Source organism: Thermobia domestica, chromosome 3 (assembly GCF_964235325.1).
Source record: "Thermobia domestica chromosome 3, izTheDome1.hap1.1, whole genome shotgun sequence".
Classification (NCBI taxonomy): Eukaryota; Metazoa; Arthropoda; class Insecta; order Zygentoma; family Lepismatidae; genus Thermobia; species Thermobia domestica.
The window spans coordinates 304,365,477-304,388,199 of NC_137456.1; the positions used below are offsets into that span (position 1 = coordinate 304,365,477).

The window sequence follows — 22,723 nt, forward strand, 5'->3', positions numbered from 1 at the left end:
AGCAGTGTCCCCTCTCGTGAGCAACAGTAAAAGTATTCCATATTGCTGCTTAGCTTACATTTCTCATGGCTTTCGCTTTCCAGTGTAATCAGGCCATGGTTTCAAAACGAGTTAAAACGAGCGAGCCATTTATCAAGCTCGACTCGACTCGAAACTCGACGCCAAAAACAGTGAATCGGCTCGGAACTCGACTCGAGAATATTACTATTGACTCGACTCGAAACTCGACTTGGATTCGAGTCGAGTTTTAGCTTGACTCGTGCCCATCCCTATGCGTTAGAAAAAATGGTTGCTTATTATTATTCTGTTAAACTAATTATATGATAAAAACAATGTTGCTATGTAAAATTAAAAATACAGAATATAGAGAAACATTACACAACTGACAAAATGAGAACACATGAACTGGGGGTGAATCAAAATTTGCTAATAACTCTAAAATCGATACATGCTTTTTAAAGCTAGTTGTTCCAAACTCTAATCAACGGGACTTTAGAATATGCAAACTGATCTAAAAGAACTCTAATATTACATACCATCAACATTACATCAACAAAGTAGGCCTGCTCATCAGAACACAGTTTATTCATATTAATTCCTTAATGAATGTCGTTAATTATGGTACCCTAGTTGTTGATAAATATTTCCCGCCGGGGCACTATTTTTAAATTCTGTTCACTATCATCTTCAGCTTTTAAGAAAAAGTATTCTTTCAAATGTTCGAACAATAAAATATTTTCGTTCTCCATCTTTATAAAAACAACACCAATCAAAGTAAAATAGACTTCCAGTACCATTGCACTCGTAGTTCACTCACTGAATGTATTGATTTGGAACTGTCAAAATCTAAGACAAAATCTTCCAGGTGCTTGCAATCAGTACACGTGATTTCCCTGAGGCTGTCCTCATCTTCCAAAAACAGCAAGTGGCACTATATTTTGTTATGTAAATATTGTAGTTACTCACTGCCATCGTTCATGCTCCATTGTTCCATTCTGAGAAATTCACTTACAGGAAAGAAACTTTTTTTTTTTCGAAAAAAAAATATACATACATTGTAGTTACTCACTGCCATCGTTCATGCTCCATTGTTCCATTCTGAGAAATTCACTTACAGGAAAGAAACATTTGTTTCCGAAAAAAATAGACATACAGTATATTGTAGTTACTCATCCGAAATGTAACGCGAAAAAAGTAACGCAAACTAGGTACGTTACTTAAAAATTTGTAACGCATTACCGTTACAGTTACTTTGGAAGAAATGTAACGCGTTACTAAGAAACGTTACTTAAAAAGTAACGCGTTACTTGCGTTACGTTACTTCCCAAGACTGCCCTCGTATATGTATATATATAGAGAGGGAAACTTGAATAAAACGGAAATTTCCCCCGGACCACCCCCTGAAATCATGACTGAATAGGAGAAACCGGGATATTCTCTAACACTGAGGTAATGCCGAACACCCAAGTTTACACCGAAGGAAACTTGTAAGAAAACAGGTGATTTTGCTGCATGCTAGCGGAGAGACCTGAACAAGTGTAGCATACATTTGATGACAGTCAATTGAGTGGATTATCAGGAGGAAGATGTTTTGTTGTGTTTGTCGATTCACTTATGAAATTGATTCAATAATCTGCGCAACGTAACTTGGCTCTTCTCTTATCTATATTATTACAGATAAGACTATATATTTCCCTATATTTGAGCATTAGTTTTTTGTAATCTTACTAGCCAGTATGCAGTCAACAATTAGTTTCAATTTTAACAAGAAAATGACGCTTCATGGGGAAACGACAGACAGAATGTTCACCATTACCTGGAGTGTTCGGGATTGCCCAATGGTGTGAAATAAATTATCAAAAATTTTTAAATAGTTTTTCCTTATTGAAATGTAAGTAATACGTTAATGAAATTGGTTTGGGAAATACATCATGTCTTGGTATTGAGCGTTATTAGCTTTGTTAATTATAATATTTTACTATATTTATTATTTTTAGAATTATTTCTTCATTATTTCATAGTAATCCTATTTTACATATCTGATCTTTCATCATAGGCTGCATTTTTTTCCCTGTGTGTGATTCACAGAGTGTTTTACACATTTATTTAGCCTAGTAGCATTCATTAGCAGTTAGCTAATTTTGTTCAGCCAATTAACCGCATTTCAACACTGGACTAATAAAGAATACTGTCTTTGAGAGAAAACATAAATGCGTATATATGTGATTTCTACAGTTCAAAATAATGTTTTCAGTTTAATGAATATTTTCCTTAATGTACCGTTATTTCTGAATTTATTTCATAAGATTGCATTTCTTTAGCCTATTATTTATTGATTTCATGTGTAATAATTTCAAAGATAATGAGGTCTGGACACATTTATCATTAATTTGAGTTATGTTTGTAATTATAATTCCTATTAAAGTTTTAAAATACTAAATTACAGTATAATTTTAATGTATTTTAATGCATTTCCCTTCATTCGCAAAGGAAAGTTTAAAGTAAACAGTATGTTCAGGATTACCCCGACCACTGGGGCAATCCCGAACATATGAACATTTTTAAAACATCTCACTGATTTATTGAAAAATGTTATTTTTGACTTTCCTCTGCATTTTAGTAGAAAGGAAAAGCTCCAAGCTTTCTATACACAAGAAATGTTAATGTTTTATCTCTAAAAACAAAGGAGTTATTTATAATCAAAGCTTAAATGTTCGTGAATACCCCGGTCTCCCCTACATACATACATACGGATACACATACATACTTTACTTTTATTATTCCCCTGTAACTCCCGTAGAGATGACTGGGGTGTCTTACCCCCACAGCGTTTGGATATATATATATATATATATATATATATATATATATATATATATAGACAGAGAGAGAGAGAGAATATGCTTTGTGAATCCCCCCTTGACGAGTTTCTGGCTACGCCTCTGGACCCTTCAGGCATTTCGGTCCTGTGCTATTCTTGTCATCTTGACGTAAGTATTGCACTAGGGATGCGCACGAGACGAGACGAAACGAGACAGGATTTCCCTGACAAAATTCGAGTCGAGACACGGCTCTTCCAGTAGAGAAATATACATTTTTCGAGTCGAGACATCACTTTTACAGCACATTTTCAAGACGAGACAGCCACAAATCTTGTCTCGTGCGCATACCTACAGTGTATATTGCACATATAGGTAGATATTCTGTGTAATGTGATTTACATTGGAAGATGAAAATATTGGTTTTAGTTCCATATGCAATAATTCTATGTGCATCGAAAGTTTTTTTTTTGACTCGTTTTTCTTATAAGGGGGCGCGGTGGCTCAGTGGTAGAGGGTTCACCTCCGATGCTTGGGGTCCCTGGTTCGATCCCAGCTCGCGCCGTGTGAACTTTGTGGTGGACAAACACCTTGCTCGTGGGTTTTCTCGGAGTACTCCCGTTTCCTCCCACTTTCTTCATTCCACCATTTCACTCATTTCTCATTATCACAGTCTCCTTTAGCCTAACCGGCATAATCGTGGGACGTTAAAGTTTCATTTCATTTCATTTCGTATTTCTTATAACTAATACTACCAATAACATCTACTTTGTGGTGTACATCATCGCACAGCAGTGGCGTAGGGAAGGGGGGCCCAGAGGGGCCGGGCCCTCCCAAAGAGGTCCGACAATGTACTTTGATGTTTGTAATTTTTTATGTATTTTTATGTTTATATATTTTTTGTTTGTAATGTTTCTATATGTACCTATAACCGCACTTTTCCCCCACCCAAACACACATCCTGGCTACGCTACTGTCGCAGAGCAACGATGTTTATCAGACACTATGCATCGAAGAAAGACTTTTATAATGGAAAAGAATTCTGAAGTCACCACCATTTTCTGAACAAGACACAGCATGCTGGACTCACTCACTCTCCTCCTCGTTAGTGGTAGCACAGGAACAATACAAGACTCATAAGTTCGTAACAATTCGCATGCCATTCATATACTTTTACGCAGTCTTCCTATTCTTTACCACATGCTTTGAAACCAGAAACCGGTTCCGGTTCTCCTTCTCAACAACGGGAGAGGGAGTGGGAAAACAAATTACTTTGAAATGTATGTTGTTTCAGAAATCCGCATGTGTTTTTGATCAACACTCGACCGTGTTGGTGGAAAGATTTCAAGATTGCAACGCTTAGCTTTTTACTCCTAAGACATTTTGAAAAACTTTTCAAAAACGCCACAGAGTGCGCGGTCAGTCCGCGATGGCATTGCCCTCTTTAGAGAGCGCCACAAAGTACGTGTTCCTGGAAAAACTTTAATGTTATTGAAATCACTATTTATTTTTAAAGTTACGAAACGTTTAAGTAAAAAGCTTAGTACTCACTGCAGATCAAAATATTCTTCTAGGGTGAACAATACGTGTTAACTTTTGTCTGACGAGAGGTTTTTTTTTTCTATTTCTTTTCAGCCTTGTTTTTACTCATCCATGTTTCTTTTCCAATTTTAAATTCACTCTTTTGAACTGCTAAGCTGATGATTGAAGTCGAAATATCTGAAAGCGCTTCTTAGAAGAATATTTTGGTCTACAGTGAGTAGTAAGCTTTTTCCTTACATTTCTTTATAAATATGATCACCGCTCGCACTACATAGTAAGTTGTAGCCTATTCACAAGGTGACAAGGCCTGGTATTGACCCAGAAGTGCGCATTCTACTACTAAATCATTATTTTATTTATATTATTTTCGAGAAAAAATGGAATGAATTGTAACATTTCTGTACTTGCTAAAGTATGATTATGTTGAACCTTAAAAATGATTGATCTTATTAAACTTCTACCTTACTTAGCTGAAAAGAAATGTTTATTAAGAACTAAAATAACTACAAGAACACGAACTTTGAAATGCCCGCCATTTCTATTTCAGTAAGATGGCAGCACTGAATATTATACGATTTTATCTGTTGCCTCTGTGGTTAATAGTCACAGGGCGCCGAATAGCGCATGATCATCATCTGTTTTCTGTACGGGCAGGAATTCACAGCATCCATCACATCTGTAGTAAGTTTTCACTATGATAACACGTTATTCCTTCCTGAAGTTCTCCACTCCTACCCGTACACAAAACAGATGGCGATCATCCACCATTCGGTGCCCTGTGACTACTAAGCACAAAGACAAAATCGTATAACATCCAGTGCTGTCATCTTACTGGAACAGAAATGGCGAGTATATCAAAAGTTGACGTTCTTTACCACACAACTTCTTCTATCATTACTGTGCATATCATAAAACACGTAAAATTTTTACCTTCCATAATGCAATGAACAAGTTTTGTCTTTCCTGGAGATTACTCGCCTGCCATCTGTATATTTTATCAAGGTGAAGGTCAAGTTAATGAGTATCCTACATTTTGGAAAAAAGAAATTTCAATAATTATTTTCGGAAATTCAGAAAAAGGGGAGAGAAAATATTAGATACAAAACGGCAACAATGAAGCCAGAAGAATAATATTTCGACTAAATAATATTATTGAACTCTCAAAATGTGGCGTAAATGACAGGAAGTGATAACTACCACATCTGAAACATTTTCAAGTTAACGAAATGAAATGAAATCTTTAAGTTTTCGTTCCACAATTATGCCGGTTAGGCTAAAAGAGACGGTGATGATGAGAGATGAATGAAATGGTGGAATGAAGAAAGTGGAAGGAAACGGAAAAACCCATGAGCACGGTGTTTGTCCACCACTAAGTCCACACGGATCGAGCTGCGATCGAACCAGGGACCCCAACCATGTAACTGCTCCAAATTTTTGCTTGATATATTTTTTCGCTTTAACGCAAATTCTGCGCAGGGTACTTTATGACGTTCAATTGGATTAGTACGATTCGTATTGTGTATGCCTTCTGCTAATTGTGCTGCCAATTGGTAGTACTGAAAGAAAGAAGAGTAGAAGAAAAGGAAGAAGAAAGCTGAAAGAACTCTAAATGAATAAGCTAAAGTTTTTATAAAAGTGTTAGTGCATACCATGAATCAGCAAGTTTTTGCTGAACGTATCGACGTCTTGACTACAAAAGCTTTCCAAAATGTGAACTACGCAATATCTTTGGAAAGCTAGAGATATATTCGAAATTTTATAAATAAGTTATAAAAGTTATGATAATAATATTAGTGCTTTTTGCAAGTGTCTCATAAGCTATTACTAAAGTAAATCTATACCACGAGACACTTCGTAACAAAAAGTGGTTGAGGACGAGATAGTTTTGGATGAACAAAGCATTCGGCGGACATGTAGTGGAAAGAATATGCGTAAGATACACCATTCGCCGTAAAATTCACAAAATTCTTAAAATTTCTGCGACATAATTGCGGAATACTACAGTTATCATGTTTCTTAGGACTAATCGCTTTATAAATCATCAGAAGTGAAGTAAAGAACAATTATTGCGAGAAGATTCACCAGATTTAGAAATGAAACAACTTTTGCCTCGTGATCACGAACGTTCGTGTGCTTCTTCGGACTAAGACTTTATTCTTGCAAGAATCTTCTAAGTATTTCTACGAACCGACTATAATATTGGGGCAAGGTAATTTTGTAAATCTATGCAATGTTACAGGTACGTTTAATTATTAACAATAAATGGCACTGAAAGTATTTATGTTTGTTCGTTCCTTTTCCAGGCTGCATGACTAAAGTAAAACGTAACTGTGATTTTTCATGTAATTGATTTCCGAAAGTGGGTGATGCTCTCACCTATTTTCTTTATTGTATCTTAGGTCTTCTCACAGGTGAAACCGTCCGAATCTTGACCGTTACGGTAAAGTAAACTACGCCTTCCTGGATCATTGGACGATTGACGGAAGGACGACCTTTCTGAACCTACAAGTAATATAGTGCAAAGCTGTATTACTTGGAGGTAAAGAATTGTGCATACTCTACGGGAACCGTCTAATTATGGGTGTGCCGGGCTGCGCGAAGCTGTACCGTAAAAGAATGGCGTTCCCTCTCAGGGACAAATCAATTAATAATAATTCATGTTATTATTAACTGATTTGTAACGGATGTAGCATCTGGGAGAGGACCTAGGTGCTATAATATTTGACAGGTTTCATTTCTCATGATATGCTATATGCGCTAAATTGAAAGTATCATTGGTATTTATTGTGTTTCTGTATTTATAACGTGTAGTCATGGCAGAAAGTGAAAATTTAAGCTTGCAAAATTTGCTTGAAGCTATTAATAAACTTAATGATGTTGTCAATGACACCAAACAACAAATGCAATCACTTAATGGTGCTGTTAATGATACCAGAGAACAACTCAATGATGTTATTAATGAGTCGAACACTGAAACCCAACAACGGATAGAAAAATCTTCTAACGACCTTACAGGTAAATTGGAAATGTTAGAATGTAAGATGGATGGGCAAATTCAGACATTATCGACCGAGTTAGTACAAATGAGAAGTGAAATAGATAGGGTTAGTCGTACTTGCGCGGATAACTTTGAAAAACTGTCAGCACAGTCACAAGAGAAATTATATGTACAAGAAAAGAAATGAGGTTAAGCTCGCCGTGAGCTACAACGAAGACAAAATACGTCTAACTAATGCGAAAGCTAATCAATTAGGAGATCAGGTTAGTGACATCGATGAACGTACCGTAAAACTCATCTAATTTGTAATTTATAGAAAGAAAGCAAAAATAAATAAGAACGAGTAAAAGGAAATAATCGGAGAAAAACTCAACTATTTTAAATTAATTTCCATTGCATAGAAACAATTACTTTTCTTACTTCATTAAATCGGCCTTCAACATTAGCCGGGAAACACATGCAGACAGAGCAGAAGATTGAAAAAATTCAACGAAAATGCAAACCTAAGATAGAAATGCACTGAAGAGACCGTTCCCATCGCCAGGAAATCAATTTGCTGAGATATGGACGCTTCATCGCTCGAAGAACGCCATACGAAGCTACAAATAGGACCAACGATTTGTAACATCAATCTTTCTGCCTCCAAAAGTCTGTAGCGCAAGATCTTCGTGTGCGAGCTCATCCTATTTTGTTTAACTTAATCATCGAAAGACAACTTTAATATGAGGAAGAAGATATCCAATACGTAAAAAGACTGTTTTACAATTCTTTGGAGCCTTCAGAGTATTTAGAAGATACCCTCGACATCCTTGCAAAAAGAGGGAAGCCGCCGAAAAACACCGTCCTCACAGAAGAGAAGGGAAAAGACGATTGCTAGCGGCCTATGATGCTGGGACCCCGACTCCTTATTGGTCACCGCACAGGGTTGATCTTCTAGCAATTTTGATGTCCAATGGATTAGAGGACTTTCCATTCACCTTTATGGGCCAAATAAGTGCCACCGAACAACTTCTACAAACTGTGTAGTAGTGAAGTGTTTGTGTGAGTGTTGGTGCCGATTACGACGAACTGGTATGGAAAAATTTAAGTCCGTAAGTAGTAAGCATTCATTGACATAAATCTGAATCTACTGCAGTTTCTTTACAAATGCCTATAACTCTGCTCTCCCGTCTGAATGTCTGTTTTGAGGCTAAGTGTTGTTTTCAGTCCGACACTAATCAAAATTTTTCCTAGAAAATAAATTCCAATTTGATTCATTTTAGAGAACAAAGGTACTCGCATTGAGCCTCACACACTACCTTTGCTATTAATGAATGTTTTCTTTTGCTCACAATTTCCTCCACGAAATTTGTGTACCCTTTATTTACACTCATAATCTCCTTCGTAGAATAAAATGAGGATACGTTCTAGATTTGTAAGTATGGAAACCTAATCTGGAAAAGAGCGTCTAGGGTGCGCTGTGCCTCTGAGCCCAGGTAAGCCTCAGTAGCATAGGCACACAACGGTACTGTATTGATTGGAAATAAAGTTAAGGATTTGAGTTCCGATGTCAATTTAGTCAATGATATGGTTGAACGAGCGCAGGAAAAAGTGAAAGAACACGAGACTAAAATAATGAAATTAGATCGAAATATTCGCGAGGTTTATGAAGTTAGTATCGCAACCCGTGAAGTAGCTCACCGTACTCAAACAATAAACAATAGACGATGTAAAGGGTGATGTAGAAAGTAAGTCTGATATAGTAAATCAAGAGGTCAGAAACTTGCGCGTAAGCATGATTGAAAGTCAAATTAGGTCGTCAACGTTTGTGGGTAATGTAAAACCCGAGGTGGAAATCAAAGAGGAAAAAGTTGAAACCAGTGTACGCAAAAATACCAAACCCTTTCTTGACTATGATGTTAGCCCTATGTTGAGTGAAAACGATTCTTCGGATTTTCATACTGATAATAGTTCTGTTGGGGAAAAACAACTAAACGAAGGAAGAAACGAGAAAGAAAGGTAGCTATTAAGTTACGGGATTTAGAATCTTTTGAGAAATTCTTAGGTCACGAAAATGAATTGACTGCTACTGCATTTCTGCGTAAATTTGAAGATCAGGCTTCGCTTATGTCAATTCATAGTAGTCAATATTTAGATATTATTAAATTTTTGTTCACTGGTTCTGCACAAAATTGGTACACGAACAACTGCGGTTTTTTCACTTCTTACGATCAGTTTGTTGAATTGTTTAAATTAGAATTTGTGAACGAACAGGTACGTGCTAATAAATTAATGGTACTGCAGTACAAACCATATGAAGCAAAGGTCGACGGAAGCGTATACAATTTCGTGTCATATAGGTGTAATAAAATTCAAGAGATCAATCCCGACATTAAAGAATCGTTAGCTATTAGTATGATTCTAAACCTGATTGCACCTTACCGACGTCAATTAACAACGTTGTCCACCATGAATCTGTCTTCTGTGTTATCAGTCATACAAAGATTAGAAGCAATTCCCAGGTCTAATAACCGTAGCAACAGTAACAATCCTATGTTTCTGAAAGTTAATCAGGTGTCTGTTAGTAACAACGGTAAACAGAAAAGTAATCAGAATGGTAATAACGACGACTGTGGTGAGTCTGCTCAGGTGCAATCGAATGATAATTCAAACGATAGGGGTAATCGAAAAAGAAAAAATTCCTTTCGTAGAAACAAAAAGAAAAACGGAATAATAATGGTAGTTCCGAAAGGCACGAAGAAAGTGTGCTTTTGCACTCATGACTCCACCGTAGATAACAATAACACTAATGTAAATCAAGGTGAATTCACTAGTGGTGCAACTAATAGGCCAACAAAAGGTAATTCTCAAACTAAGAATCCATCTCAGACAAGTTACACTAATGGAAATTTTGTAAATCCTTCGAATTTTGATAATTCTACTGGGTTTATGCCACCGAGACCGAATTTTATGAATGTCGCTGCAGGTAAATTTCGGTTTCAAAATAATTTCCTCCCCCAAACTAGAAACGCCCTGCCTGAAGAGTGCTCATAGCAGGAATTAATTCAAACGTGTAGTAATGAGTTAAACAATGCGCTCCTTCCAAGTTGTCAGACTGTTTTTGTAACGCTCGATAAAAATTTAATAAATTTAGTAAGTGGGATGATGTTTTCTCATCTGACGAAGAGGAAACTAAAGATTCTTGTAAAAATAATGTAATATTATGTGCCACTGCTGAAATTCTTGTCAAAATTATGAATGAAAATTTTTATACTCTGTGCGATTCAGGTGATTCGGCTAGCTTATTAAGCTACAATACGTGGAAGAAAATATCTAATATAGTGTCAAACGCTGTATTACAGCCCGCTCCTCAAATTGTTCTTGTAGATTATAGTGGAAAGAGAACAAAATCTGTTAAGGGTGAGGTTACCCTCAGGAAATTGGAGGTGTGGAAATTGGACCTGTAACTTGTGATATTAGATTTATTGTTGTCAGTGACCTTAATTGTAATTGTCTGCTAGGCAGAGATTTCTTATCGCTAGCTAGCGCGAAATTAGATTTTGGCGAAAAATCTGTTACTGTAGGTTACGACCCTAACATTTATAAGGTACCAATGAAAGAGTATGAACACAGATTTGGCTGTGACCCCCTTCTAAATAATGAAAAGGAGAATAAAGTAAAAATACTTACTAGAGAGAGTGTTAATAAGGTTAGTTTTTACGTGAAAAATGCAAGTCGTGTTGACACTGATTCTGCTATTGAAAGCGAGAACGAAGATGTAGTCGAACCTGTGCTAGAGTGTCCAATAGTTAAGAATTTAAAAATTCATAAGAAACAGTTGACGCAGGAATGGATGTATAGTTTGTTAGAAAACAGTAAAGCATTTGAACATCTAGAAAAGTATACCACCAATAATGAGTCAAATGTAGAGCAAATTAAACAAGCACGTTTGAACGAAGCTGCTGAAGTAAATTTTTTGTATCCTTTCTACGGGGAACAAATTAATAAATTAGATGAGGAAATTCAAAAGTCTCATGATAATGTAAAAGTAAATCAGGATATTTGTAATTTAAGTAAAGCTACCTTTAGTACCCGAAGTCACTTTCCTTCTGTTAATGAAATTAGAACAAAAGTTCTCGAAATTGAAAATTTATCCAATGTTCAAAAACAGCAATTGTATGATTTGTTATTGAAACATAGATTAGTTTTTAGCGATTTGCCAGGCAAATGTAATAAATTTAAATACGCTATTGAAGTTGAAACTGACCAGCCAATTGTAAAACGCCAGTACCCACTGCCCTTCAAGTATAAAGAAAACATTGAACAACAAATAGATGAATGGTTGGAATGTGGCGTAGTGGAAGAATGTGTTTCTGTGCATTGTCATCCTTTGTTGTGTGTTGCTAAGAAAAATACTAGTAAACTCCGTACTGTTGTAGATTTAACTCAGTTGAATAAATTTGTCAAATTAAAACAGTTGAAAGTCAACAAAATTGATGATTTCATCAAATTTCAAGGAATTCAATTCGTATTCTGTTTGGATTTTGTAGGAAGTTATTTATAAGTATGTTTAAGTGAAGAAAGTAAACAATACACAGCCTTTTGTTGGAATGGTAAAATGTATCAATATACTCGAGTACCGTTTGGTTATATAAATGGAGGAGCTGCTTTTATGTTGTGTTTGCAAACTGTCCTTGGGGCAGATTTGTATGAAAAGGTAGTCCCTTATATTGATGATGTCTCAGTAATTTCTATGACTTTTGAAGAACAATTACAGTTTCTGGATCAAATATTTCAGAAAGTTTACGCGGCTGGTATGACCTTAAATCTACAGAAATGTACCTTTTGTATTACGAAATTTAGTTTTTTAGGGTTTGACATTAGTCCACAAGGTATTACAAAGAATCCTTCGTATGTACAATGTATCAAAGACCTTCCAAGACCTAGAAATTTGAGAGAGTTATAGAGAGCTTTATGTTCGTTTCAGTGGTGTGCTAAATTTTTAGATAGTTTTGCTCAAAAGTCTCAACCTTTATTTAGTTTACTTAAGAAAAATAAAAAGTGGATCTGGGATCAAGCTTGTAAAGATAGTTTCAACCAATTGAAAAATGACTTAGTTCAAGCGGTGATGCTTGCACATCCTTTATTAGATCACGATTTTTGTTTAATTACTGATTGCAGTTCAGTTGCTTTGGGAAATATTCTTTTTCAAGAAGTAGATGGTAAGAAACATATTTTAGGATTTTATAGTAGAACATTAAAACCTGCAGAAAAAAATTATACAGTGACATGTAAAAATTTATACGGATCATAATTCGTTGGTATATTTACATAAAATGAGACAGTGGAATTCTAGGCTTGCTCCTTGGAGCTTACAGATCTCTTTTAGTCTCTAATCTCTCAACTTACAATCTTTGACCATCATACGTGACAAGTAATATTTCACTTATACATAAGTCTTCACGTATCATACGAACACTTACCGGTGACAGATTTTTCCCATAGACTACTTTCAATTTTGATAAAAGCCAGCTGTTCTTGTTGAAAATATTCTTATCAGTCTTCTTAACGTAAAAAACAATCGGATCATAAAAACTGGTTTTAAATAAGTACTCAAAGAAAGAAGGGAGTATTTAAACAAGTAAACACTTAATTTAATGTATTAATATAACGAATCTCTAATCAAAGGACTTCGGATTTAACAGACAGAATTCGATTAATGCAGCAGATGTAGTTGGAATATTGAGACTTATGAGGGAAAAACTTCGGTCAGGTTTGGTTGTTTACTCCTTTCATTAATATATACACCCCAGCGTATTTAAATTCAATTTTGCGTCAAACAAGCGCTACCTACCAAGAAAGTTTTGGTAATTGATTATAATATAATAACCGAAATCAAAACAAAACCATCTATTTCAAAACAGTCCATAGAAGTGTTATTTTTTTTTTACAGTGCTCTTACACATTAAATCTCATTTGATAGTACAGTATTTTAGGACTAAATACAAACATTCGTTCTTGCTTGCATACAGAAAAATAACATGTGGAAGATAGAGATGTTCACCATTTGATTCTAAACAAATTGTTCCCCCGAAGATGATCACAGAAGCAAAAGTAATCGAAATACAGGGTGGCCCAAAAGTACGTATACAGTCTCGCACTGATCAGCTCACTGTATTTCATATCATTTCTTATTGTTATCCATCAGTTTCTTTATTATTTGTTTTTAAAACCTTTTACTTATACTTTAAGCTCGGAACAGCCGAAGCAAATAAACCCATAAGCTAGAATGTTATACTTGATCAATGCAGGGGTGTACACCTACTTTTGGGCCACGCTTATAAGGAAGATTTTAAAAAGGAGAATATAAGTTTTTCTTTAAAAAAATATATATTTATTCATATATAGTAGTTATTTATTTGCCAAATGAATAATCTTGATGGTCTCGTTAATAACTAGATAAGAAAAAAGGAGATTGCAAACCTGACAAATGGTAACACCAATCGGTGTCTCAGTAGTAGCAGCAATACAAAGGAAGCTCGTCTTTTTCAACAATTTACATACACAGACAACCACCAGAAGACGCTCTTCATTCGGTTGCAAGATATCTCGCTGAACTTCATGACGAATTGCAGCCACTGTTTATTCAGCACTTGCCTAAAACATACAACAGGCATTTATATATTACGTCCAGCAAAGAAGGTAATAAGACTAATCAATTATATTATATACAAGGAATAATTTGTAAAGTTAACTGTTTATTTATCTCAACTCTCTGTGTTTCTCCTCTACCTTCGCTCGTTCAGTTTCCCGCACTCTTCGGTGAGTCTCGATTTGATTGAATCTCTTCTCTGCATCTTGGGCACATGAGATAGATGTTACTGTTTAAAATCCATTCTCAGCACCTAGGCTATATGAGTCAGGAGCTACAGTTTAACGTTCCTTCTCAACTTTTAGACCATAGGAGGGTCACTACGAAAGTTTGCTGTAGCACAGTATATTTGAATTCCAACAATTGCGTTCGGTAGTGGTATCCAGAGCAAAGAAAGTTTCAACTCGCCTCGCTTATCGGCGTGGCCGTATCGCCTTCACTTGTTTGTTGATGTGAGCAGTATTCGCCTGTCTAGAATGGAGCTCGAAAGGGAACATTTTCGGGCAATGATCCTTTTCGATTTCAAAAGTGGTTTGAACGAGACACAAAGCCTTGACCGTTTGCAGGGGGCATTTGAGGATCTTGCTTCTTCCCGTGCTACAATTTTTCGGCGGTTTGGTGAATTCAGAAGAGGCCGGACATCGCTTAAAGATGAAGAGAGAGCTGGACGTCTGGCAACAGCTGTGTCAGATGAAAACATTGCCGCTGTGGAACAAATGATTCGAGAAAATCCTCGAACAACTTTCAAGGACATTGAATCTACAGTGAACATTGCATCGCTAGCAGTAACAAAAATTCTTCATGATCATCTTCGGCTCAGGAAGGTTTCATCTCGTTGGGTGCCTCACACTTTGACTGAACAGCAGAAGCGCATGCGTGTGGAATGGTGTGAAGAAATGCTTGCAAGATTTGATGGAGGCAATTATCGAGACGTCTCTGACATTGTTACTAGTGATGAGACTTGGATCTATCAATTTCTCCCTGAAAATAAACGCCAGTCTACAGTTTGGATCTTTCCAGGCGAAAATCCACCTACGAAAGTGAAGCGACCGCGAAGTGTGGGGAAGAAGATGGTCGCACTTTCTTCTCCAAATCTGGCCATGTTGCAACTGTTCCACTTGAAGAACAAAGGACTGTTACTGGTCAGTGGTACGCCTTTGTTTGCCTAACAAAAGTGTTCCAGAAGCTTCGGGAACGGCGTCCAAGATTGCGTGGGATCCTGCTTCATCATGACAACGCGTCCGCACACACGGCTAACATCACAATTCAGTTCTTAGAATCTACGGAGGTCAAACTTATGACATCCGCCGTATAGCCCTGACCTGGCCCCGTGTGATTTTTTCTGTTCCCCAGGATCAAAGATCGCATGCATGGGAAGAGGTTTTGCAGTCCTGAAGAAACTGTAGTCGCTTACGAGAATAAACTTTCAACACTTGAAGAAAAAGACTGGCAGCACTGTTTCCAAAAGTGGTTTTCGAGAATGCAAAAGTGTGTACAGTGTAATGGTGAATACTTTGAGAAAATATAAGCGTTAAATTGATTTTAAGTATGTAAGTTATTTCACATCTCAAAACTTTCGTAGTGACCCTCGTATGACACAGAGTCTCTTCTTAGCACCTAGGCAATACGAGTCAGGAGCTAGAGATCAACGTTCCTTCTCAACAAATTGGGCACATAAGACGGGAGCTACTGTTTAACATACCTCTTCAGTTTTTAGGCTATATGATACAGAGTCCTCTATTAGCACCTAAACTATTGAATATATGAGTCAGGTGCTAGAGTTTAATGTTACTTCTCGGTATTTAGGCCATATGCGACGGAGTTGCTTCTCAGTATTGGGTATATGAGACGGAAGCAAGTGTTTCAAGTCCCTTCTCAGCACCTAAGCCATATAAGTCGGGAGTTCCTATAGAAAGTCCCTTCTTAGTGCCTAAGGCCATATTGGACAAGAGCTCCTATTGATGGTCCCTTCTCAACACCAAAGTCATATGGGACAAGAGTTCCTATTCAAGGTCCCTTCTCAGCACCTAGGCCATATGGGATGATAGCTCCTATTGAAGGTCCATTCTCAGCACCTAGGCCATACGGGACGAGAGCTCCTATTGAAGGTTCCTTTTCAACACCCAGGCCATATGGGGCGAGAGCTCCTATTGAAGGTCCCTTCTCAGCACCTAGGTCATATGAGATGGGAGCTAGTTTAAAGTAGGATCTAAACCTCAAATCTAGTTAGTACCAAAGACAACTACTCTTATCAGAAACCGATACAGGGATCAGCGCATAGAAAGCAACCCCTTTATCCATTTGGCCATGAATGTCCACTGTCTTCTCCCTACACAAATTACCTTGTCCAAGTACAGAAGTTAAATTTCGAAGTAAAATGGCAATTTTGATGTTTTATTATTATTATTAATTCCTGGCCTTCAAAGTAAGCATGTGTCCACGTACCTAGTGGCTTTATATAGAGCCCTATGACAGGAAATATGTCAGAGAACCATATAAAGATGAATTTTCGGTAACGACGAGGAATAGGAAAATGTTTTTGGAAAATTAACAGATGAAATGTGTGATACTATGACAGAAAAAATGTTTCTTAGGGTAGGGGTTGCACTCATGAGTGCAGATTCACATTACCAGTAGTCTCTTACGGGTCCGGACGTATGCGATAAAAACAACTGTACAAGAAAGACAAATCAATTTGTGCTAGGTGGACACTAAAAGTGAAAATCCATCTAACCGAGCCAGAGAGAGAGAGAGAGAGAGAGAGAGAGAGTAGCAGGGGATCCACAGGGAACAGGTGCATCCGGGATGGAGAGTATGCGCATAATGATAGTGAAAAAAAAACCGTTGATACCGCATAAATCACATAAATGAGAACACTTGTACGTAACTAAGTGGCCCCGCGTAGCGTAGTTGCTAACGCTCTCGGGTTCGATTCCCGATGGGGACACTCGGTCGAAAAAGTGTGCAAAGCTTTTTCAGGGCAGCCATCCTGAATGAGGTTTTCCGCATTCACACCAGACAAATGTCGGGGTGGTACCTAACATACCTGTAGGTCCCAGGCCGCTTCCTTCCTTCCCTTTCATCGGATAGTGTGCTCGCCGAGGGACGTCATCCCTCAATATGTGACGAGCTAAATGGCCTTAGATGCCGAAAACCCAGAAATCTAATCCTAATCCTAATTTGTACGTAATTAAATATTTGTAAACATAAAATACAATTTTATACATCGTGTACAAACAAACCGCTGTGGAAGTTATGTTACAAAGTTGTCTTTCTTAGGTACTCATTCATTCTTACCCTAATATAGCCTTTGTAATGGTTTCACACTTTTAACATTACAGCTGTAAACATCAATACTGAATTCCTACATTGCGAAAATTTCTTCTGACAATGGAATATAATATCCTACACATTCCTCTTTGATGTGAACTCACTTATTCTAAAAGTAAAATTACCATTTTTATGACGGACTATTCTTAATTATTGCTAATATTATATTGAAGGATAAAATTGGATTTATTGTTTAAATTTCCGAGAGAGGGGAGTTTAAAGAGCAAATAGATAAAAAAAAAAAATAATAATAATAAGTAGAAGGAAACATATTTGCATGAAAATAAACTGAAACGTAGTCCGGCCTATGCTTTCTTTACCCAGCTGACATATTATTTGGAACTGAAAATGTTTTCGAACCTTGCACTTAGGTTGAGAGCGGAAGTGACAATATCACTCCTTATGAAGAAAAAGCGGCAATTGGCGAATCAAACAGGAAAACGTGCAACGCTATTGTTACAAATAATTAAATGGGTTCACTCGAGCAGACGGTTCTACCCAGGGCCAGATCTACGGGGGGGGGGGGGAGTCAATTCGGTACATTTGCCCCGGGGCGCAGCTGGTTGAGAGCATGTAGGGGACGCCATTTCGAGGCAAGATTAAAGCTGGCAAGTTTGGAAGACCATATGGACGATGATGGGATGGTTGGTGGAATGAAGAAAGTGGGAGGAAATTTGAACTGAAAAATGCTCTCGCAGCATTCGATAAAATTATAATCACTTCATCTATTCAGAAGTCAAATCAATTGCCAAAAACTTAATGAAATCAATCAACGATCTGAAATTTGTAATTAATTTAGTATTTTGGGACTCAGTTTTGCATGAAATAAATGAAGTTAAGAAACAAATACAGACTAAGCAGTGTTTCTTTCAGAAAAAATGTTCCTTGGGGTCACACTTAGTATTCGGAGAAGCACATATTATTTTCACACGTACTATTTATTATTATATTTTACACGTATTATTTTGGTCTCCGCCAGGGGGCAATGCGCCCCCTAGAAGCATGTCTGGAAGAAACACTGAGAATACGGATTTGACTTTGCAAAGGTCTCTTGATTTGTTATCTGATCTTTTGAACACAATGTCCAGCTTCAGAATTATGGATTTGACAGATAGCTGTCGGAAGCGAAAGTTACTCTTAATTTGATAGACGTGGAAGATCAGTTCAGAGAAAAGTGTATCTTGAAGAAGAGAATGTCAGGAGAGGATGAAGCTAGACTTTTTACTACAGAGAATCGCCTTAGACAATATTTCTTAAGAATTTTTGGCTTCTTGCGGAAAGAACTCTTTAGTAGAATGGATAGGCTCAAAGAGTAAGCAAGGATTTCAGCTTCCTCAGAGGAAGCACATTGTATGAAATGTCTTCGGAGGACCTGAAAAATCGTGCGCGGATCTCGCTTTGAAATACCAAGACAATTTGAATGCTGTAGAATTATGTGTAGAAATTGACAGTCTTAAAGACCAGGCTGTTGTAATCTTGTCGGACCTCAAGAAGTCTACCGCAAGGAACATACTCGACATGATTACCAAAAATGGCCTTCAAAATGTCTGTCCAAACGTCTCAGTAGCTCTTAGAATTTTCTTTATCCTTTCATGCAGTGTGGCAACTTGTGAAAGAAGTTTCAGCAAACTAAAACACATTAAAACATACTTACGTTCATCTACGGGATAGAAAAGGCTCTCAGATTCAGCAACATTAGTTATAGAGAACAAGGTTGCTCAATCAACATCTTATGAAAAAAAATATTGAGTTCTTTGCATAAAAGAAAGCCAAAAAACTATTTTTGTGAGCGCATGTTACAAAACGAGAAGGGAATTATATAGAACACCGTTATTAATAGATACTATAAATAAAAGTACTTGTTCTGCATATTTATTGCTACATATAAATGGATGTGAAACGTGTGTAACTATCTACCTTAAACATATTACTAGAAGAATTATCTACATACAGTTGGAAGGCGCGCACATAGAGTGAAACCAAGCATACAATTGAAAAGTCAATATACACACACAGCAGGAATCATAAAGTCAATGAAGTAGAATTTTCTGAGCCAACAGAAGAAGAGGGAGCTACTAATTATCAAGTTAAGGGGCCGTATTTATAGACAAATGTGTCTAAATATAAAGGTAACCAAGGAAGTTCTGTCGCTTTTTCACCCAACTCATTCAAACATCGATATGTCACCTAAGATGTATGTGGAAGATCAAAAATAGTCCCCACCAGCATCGACAACCTTCTGCCAACGTTCTGGAAGGAAATGGATTCCATCGCGGTAGAACTTGGTGAGCCGTAAAGCGAACAAGATATTAAGCGCATTTTGTACCTCTATTAGGGATTTGAACTCACATCCTTTAAGCTGATTGTCCAAGGAATGGAATAGGTGATAATTAGACGGTGCAATGTCCGGGGAGTGTGGATACAATAGTATTTCCTATCCAAGGCGTAGAATGGTGTCCCTGATCATCCTAGCCACGTGGGGATTAGCGTTGCCCTGTAACAGGAGGACCCCTTTGCTATTCAGAAGTGCTGGCTCCAGAGTTTTTGAAGTTTTCTTGAACACGGCTTAACTGCTTACAGTATACAGTTATATTGATGCTCTGACCAGATAGTACCATCCCAATGCACGATGCCGCAAGCAGTCCAGCAAATACACAGGAGGACCTTTTTCTGTTGGAGTCAGTAGCGTACGCAGGATTTATTTTCGGGGGGAGGGGACTGAAATCAATTGTGAAGAATATAGTACATACAGTAGCTAAATGAACTTTTGTCAAATAACATGACACAGTAGGTTGGAATAAAACGCTGGAAAGATGACACACATTCCTGGTGCGCAGGGACATACACAGAAATGTTTTTGAGCTTTTTTTTTTTTTTACAAAATTAGCATAATTTTAGGGCAATTAGTATAATATTACATTTCCTACTTTAGTCGCAGCTTGGATGAATCCCCCTGAAAATATTTTTACCTGTTGATGTGCAACTTTTTTTTTTTTTTTTTTTTTTTAATTTAGGAAAGAAACCAAGTAGCCTTAACAATAAAATATTTAGTATATTCGGCATATTTGCTACATCCATTCAGAACGAGAACATCGATGTCTCACAAAAAAGTAACTCTGTAAAGTGATAATTCCATTTAACATTTATCTACCAAACACAACTGTGCACTTAAAAGTTAAATTATTTTACTACAATACCGAGCTTAATCTAAAACAAGTTTTTTTTATTATTTAAACAAAATCCTCTTTCCATTAGTATAATTTATTTCTATATCTATAGTAGTGTATATAACGAAGGCAATTGGTCAAAGTATCGTAATAGATAACGTAAGCTCTTGTAGGAAGAGGACTGTAGAAAACAATAACATTTTATATAAAATACTCGTAATTTATACACAGGTTTTATAAAGCGAGTTGCAAACGTCTTGCGTTCCCAGATCCAGCAAAATGGTCGATGACATGATCATTTGTGATTTCTAAAGCCAAGTCTCTATGAATAGAGAGTAACGCAATTCCATTCAATCTATTTTTACTTGTTGTGCTCCTCAAATACGTTTTAATTTTAGTTTCGAAAAGCTTCCTTCATCTGAAGCTGTAGAAACAGGAACTACAGCAAGTATTTTTAATAGTATGCTTATGTTTGGGAAAATATTTTCATCGCATTCGTTTAATGCGGCGAGAACACTTCCAAGTTTTTCTTCTGATTTCCACTTTTGTCTCAATAAATCCCACTCTCCCAAAAGTACTTCATCGTAAGAGTCAGTCAAGTCGTCTCTATAGAATTCAAATGCTTGTCGAACTTTATCAAATGGCACATCACAGTTAGTTGGTATGAGATACAGAAGAGATGACACAGTATCCAGGTGAGCTAAGAACCTTTCATCTAGAGAAGAAATCATGTCGTCTAAGCATGATATAAAAAGTGTCACTCTATAATATGTTTCCGGGTCTTTACAAGGTGAATTGGCTCAATTCTTTTGGAGACCAACTGTTCTTGGAATTGTTATTTCAACATTTATATGAGCTGCAAGTTCCAGAGAATCTTTGAACAGTTTGTGAAGCTCAGAATCAGCATTTTGTGCCAAATCATATATAACTTCTCTTGTCATTTTTACTTTTTCTAATGCACTACATAAATCGATGCCTTTCGTTTGAAGGTATTTTGAAAGATTGTAGGTCAGTCCCAACAATTTTGATGTGACAATCAGAGCTGGAATGAAGGGCGGTGTTCCAATGCTATTTAAAATTAGTAATGCTTTCTTCGAATGTTCACCAGATAGTTGGTTAGCAAACTCAAGAGCTGAAACAATTGGTATAAGCATTTCTTTAAAAAGTAATACAGCATCATGCCTATCACACCATCTCGTTTCACAAAGTGTTTTCATTCTTGTATTATCACAGTCTGGTTTCAATTCTTTAATTTTTTGTTTTAAAATGGAGGTACGCTTTGCACTGGCTCGAAAAAATGAACACGTCTCTGATATTACTCCCACAGCATTTCGAACAGCCTGAACTTTAAACGTATCAGATATACACAAATTTAAGCAATGACTCACACAATGAGTGTATATTGCTTTTGGAAAGGATTTCTTTAAAATAGTTTGGACACCTCTGAATTCGCCTCTCATGGTAGATGCTCTATCATAGCCTTGCCTTCTCATATAGGTTAAATCAAGCCCATGTTCTATGAGTTTTTCTTGCAATGTTCTCGCTAAACCTTGACCCGTGGCATCGTAAACAGGCACAAAAGAAAGAAAGTCCTCTTTTATGGCAAAAGGTTTGGATTGAGTAATATATCTGAGGCACAATGAAAATTGTTCAACTTGAGAAATGTCTGTTGTTTCGTCAGCTAACACTGTGTAAAATGGGCTCTGACACACTCCTTCTATAATCTTCTTTCGAATAAGGCTCCCAAAAGACTCAATCAATGCATTTTGTATTCTTGGACTTGTGTACAATGAGTTTCTTGCACTTTTCTCGAGTTGTTCTCTGAGTAGTAGGTCACCTTCGTTAACCCGATATCTTAAAAGGCTGCGGAAATTTCCATCGTTATTGACAAGTGTGATGAGGGATATACGTCCTGCATCGGAATGTCCTCGTAGAGGAATGTTTTGCATGCCACATAGTCTCACTGTCTCCACTATCCCATTCAACCTCAGCTGATTATCTTCAATAACTTTCTTCCTTTTTACATCTAGTACTTGGTCGATTGGCACTTTCTTGTTTTCTGCGAAGTCGAAAAAAGTCCTTTTAGTGAGAACTGCATCTTTACGGTACTGCAGAGATTGATGATTTCTAAATGATTCTAAAGCTTTTTTCAAATTGTAAAAGGGCTTGGATATGAAGAGGCCAACTTTTTGATGAGAACCCTTACAAACGTTTCCTTTATATATTAAAAAAAAAA

General features: G+C 36.9%; 1 protein-coding gene and 1 pseudogene across 2 annotated transcripts in view; both read right to left on the reverse strand.

The window, feature by feature from the left end:
* The window catches only part of LOC145682272 (exocyst complex component 1-like), a 77,947-nt pseudogene extending 56,729 nt beyond the window's left edge, over positions 1-21,218 (reverse strand). The window contains exons 1-3 of the transcript XR_014130888.1: positions 20,873-21,218; positions 13,822-13,982; positions 5,292-5,375 (exon numbers count right to left, since the gene is read on the reverse strand). The product of XR_014130888.1 is annotated as an exocyst complex component 1-like (transcript). The remainder of the gene's footprint in view (positions 1-5,291; positions 5,376-13,821; positions 13,983-20,872) is intronic.
* A 69-nt stretch (positions 21,219-21,287) lies between these two features.
* Positions 21,288-22,436, reverse strand: LOC145682273 (52 kDa repressor of the inhibitor of the protein kinase-like). Its single transcript, XM_081753852.1, has one exon. The coding sequence runs from the start codon at positions 22,434-22,436 to the stop codon at positions 21,288-21,290; it is 1,149 nt and encodes a 382-aa protein (XP_081609978.1).
* Between the last annotated feature and the right edge of the window lie 287 nt (positions 22,437-22,723).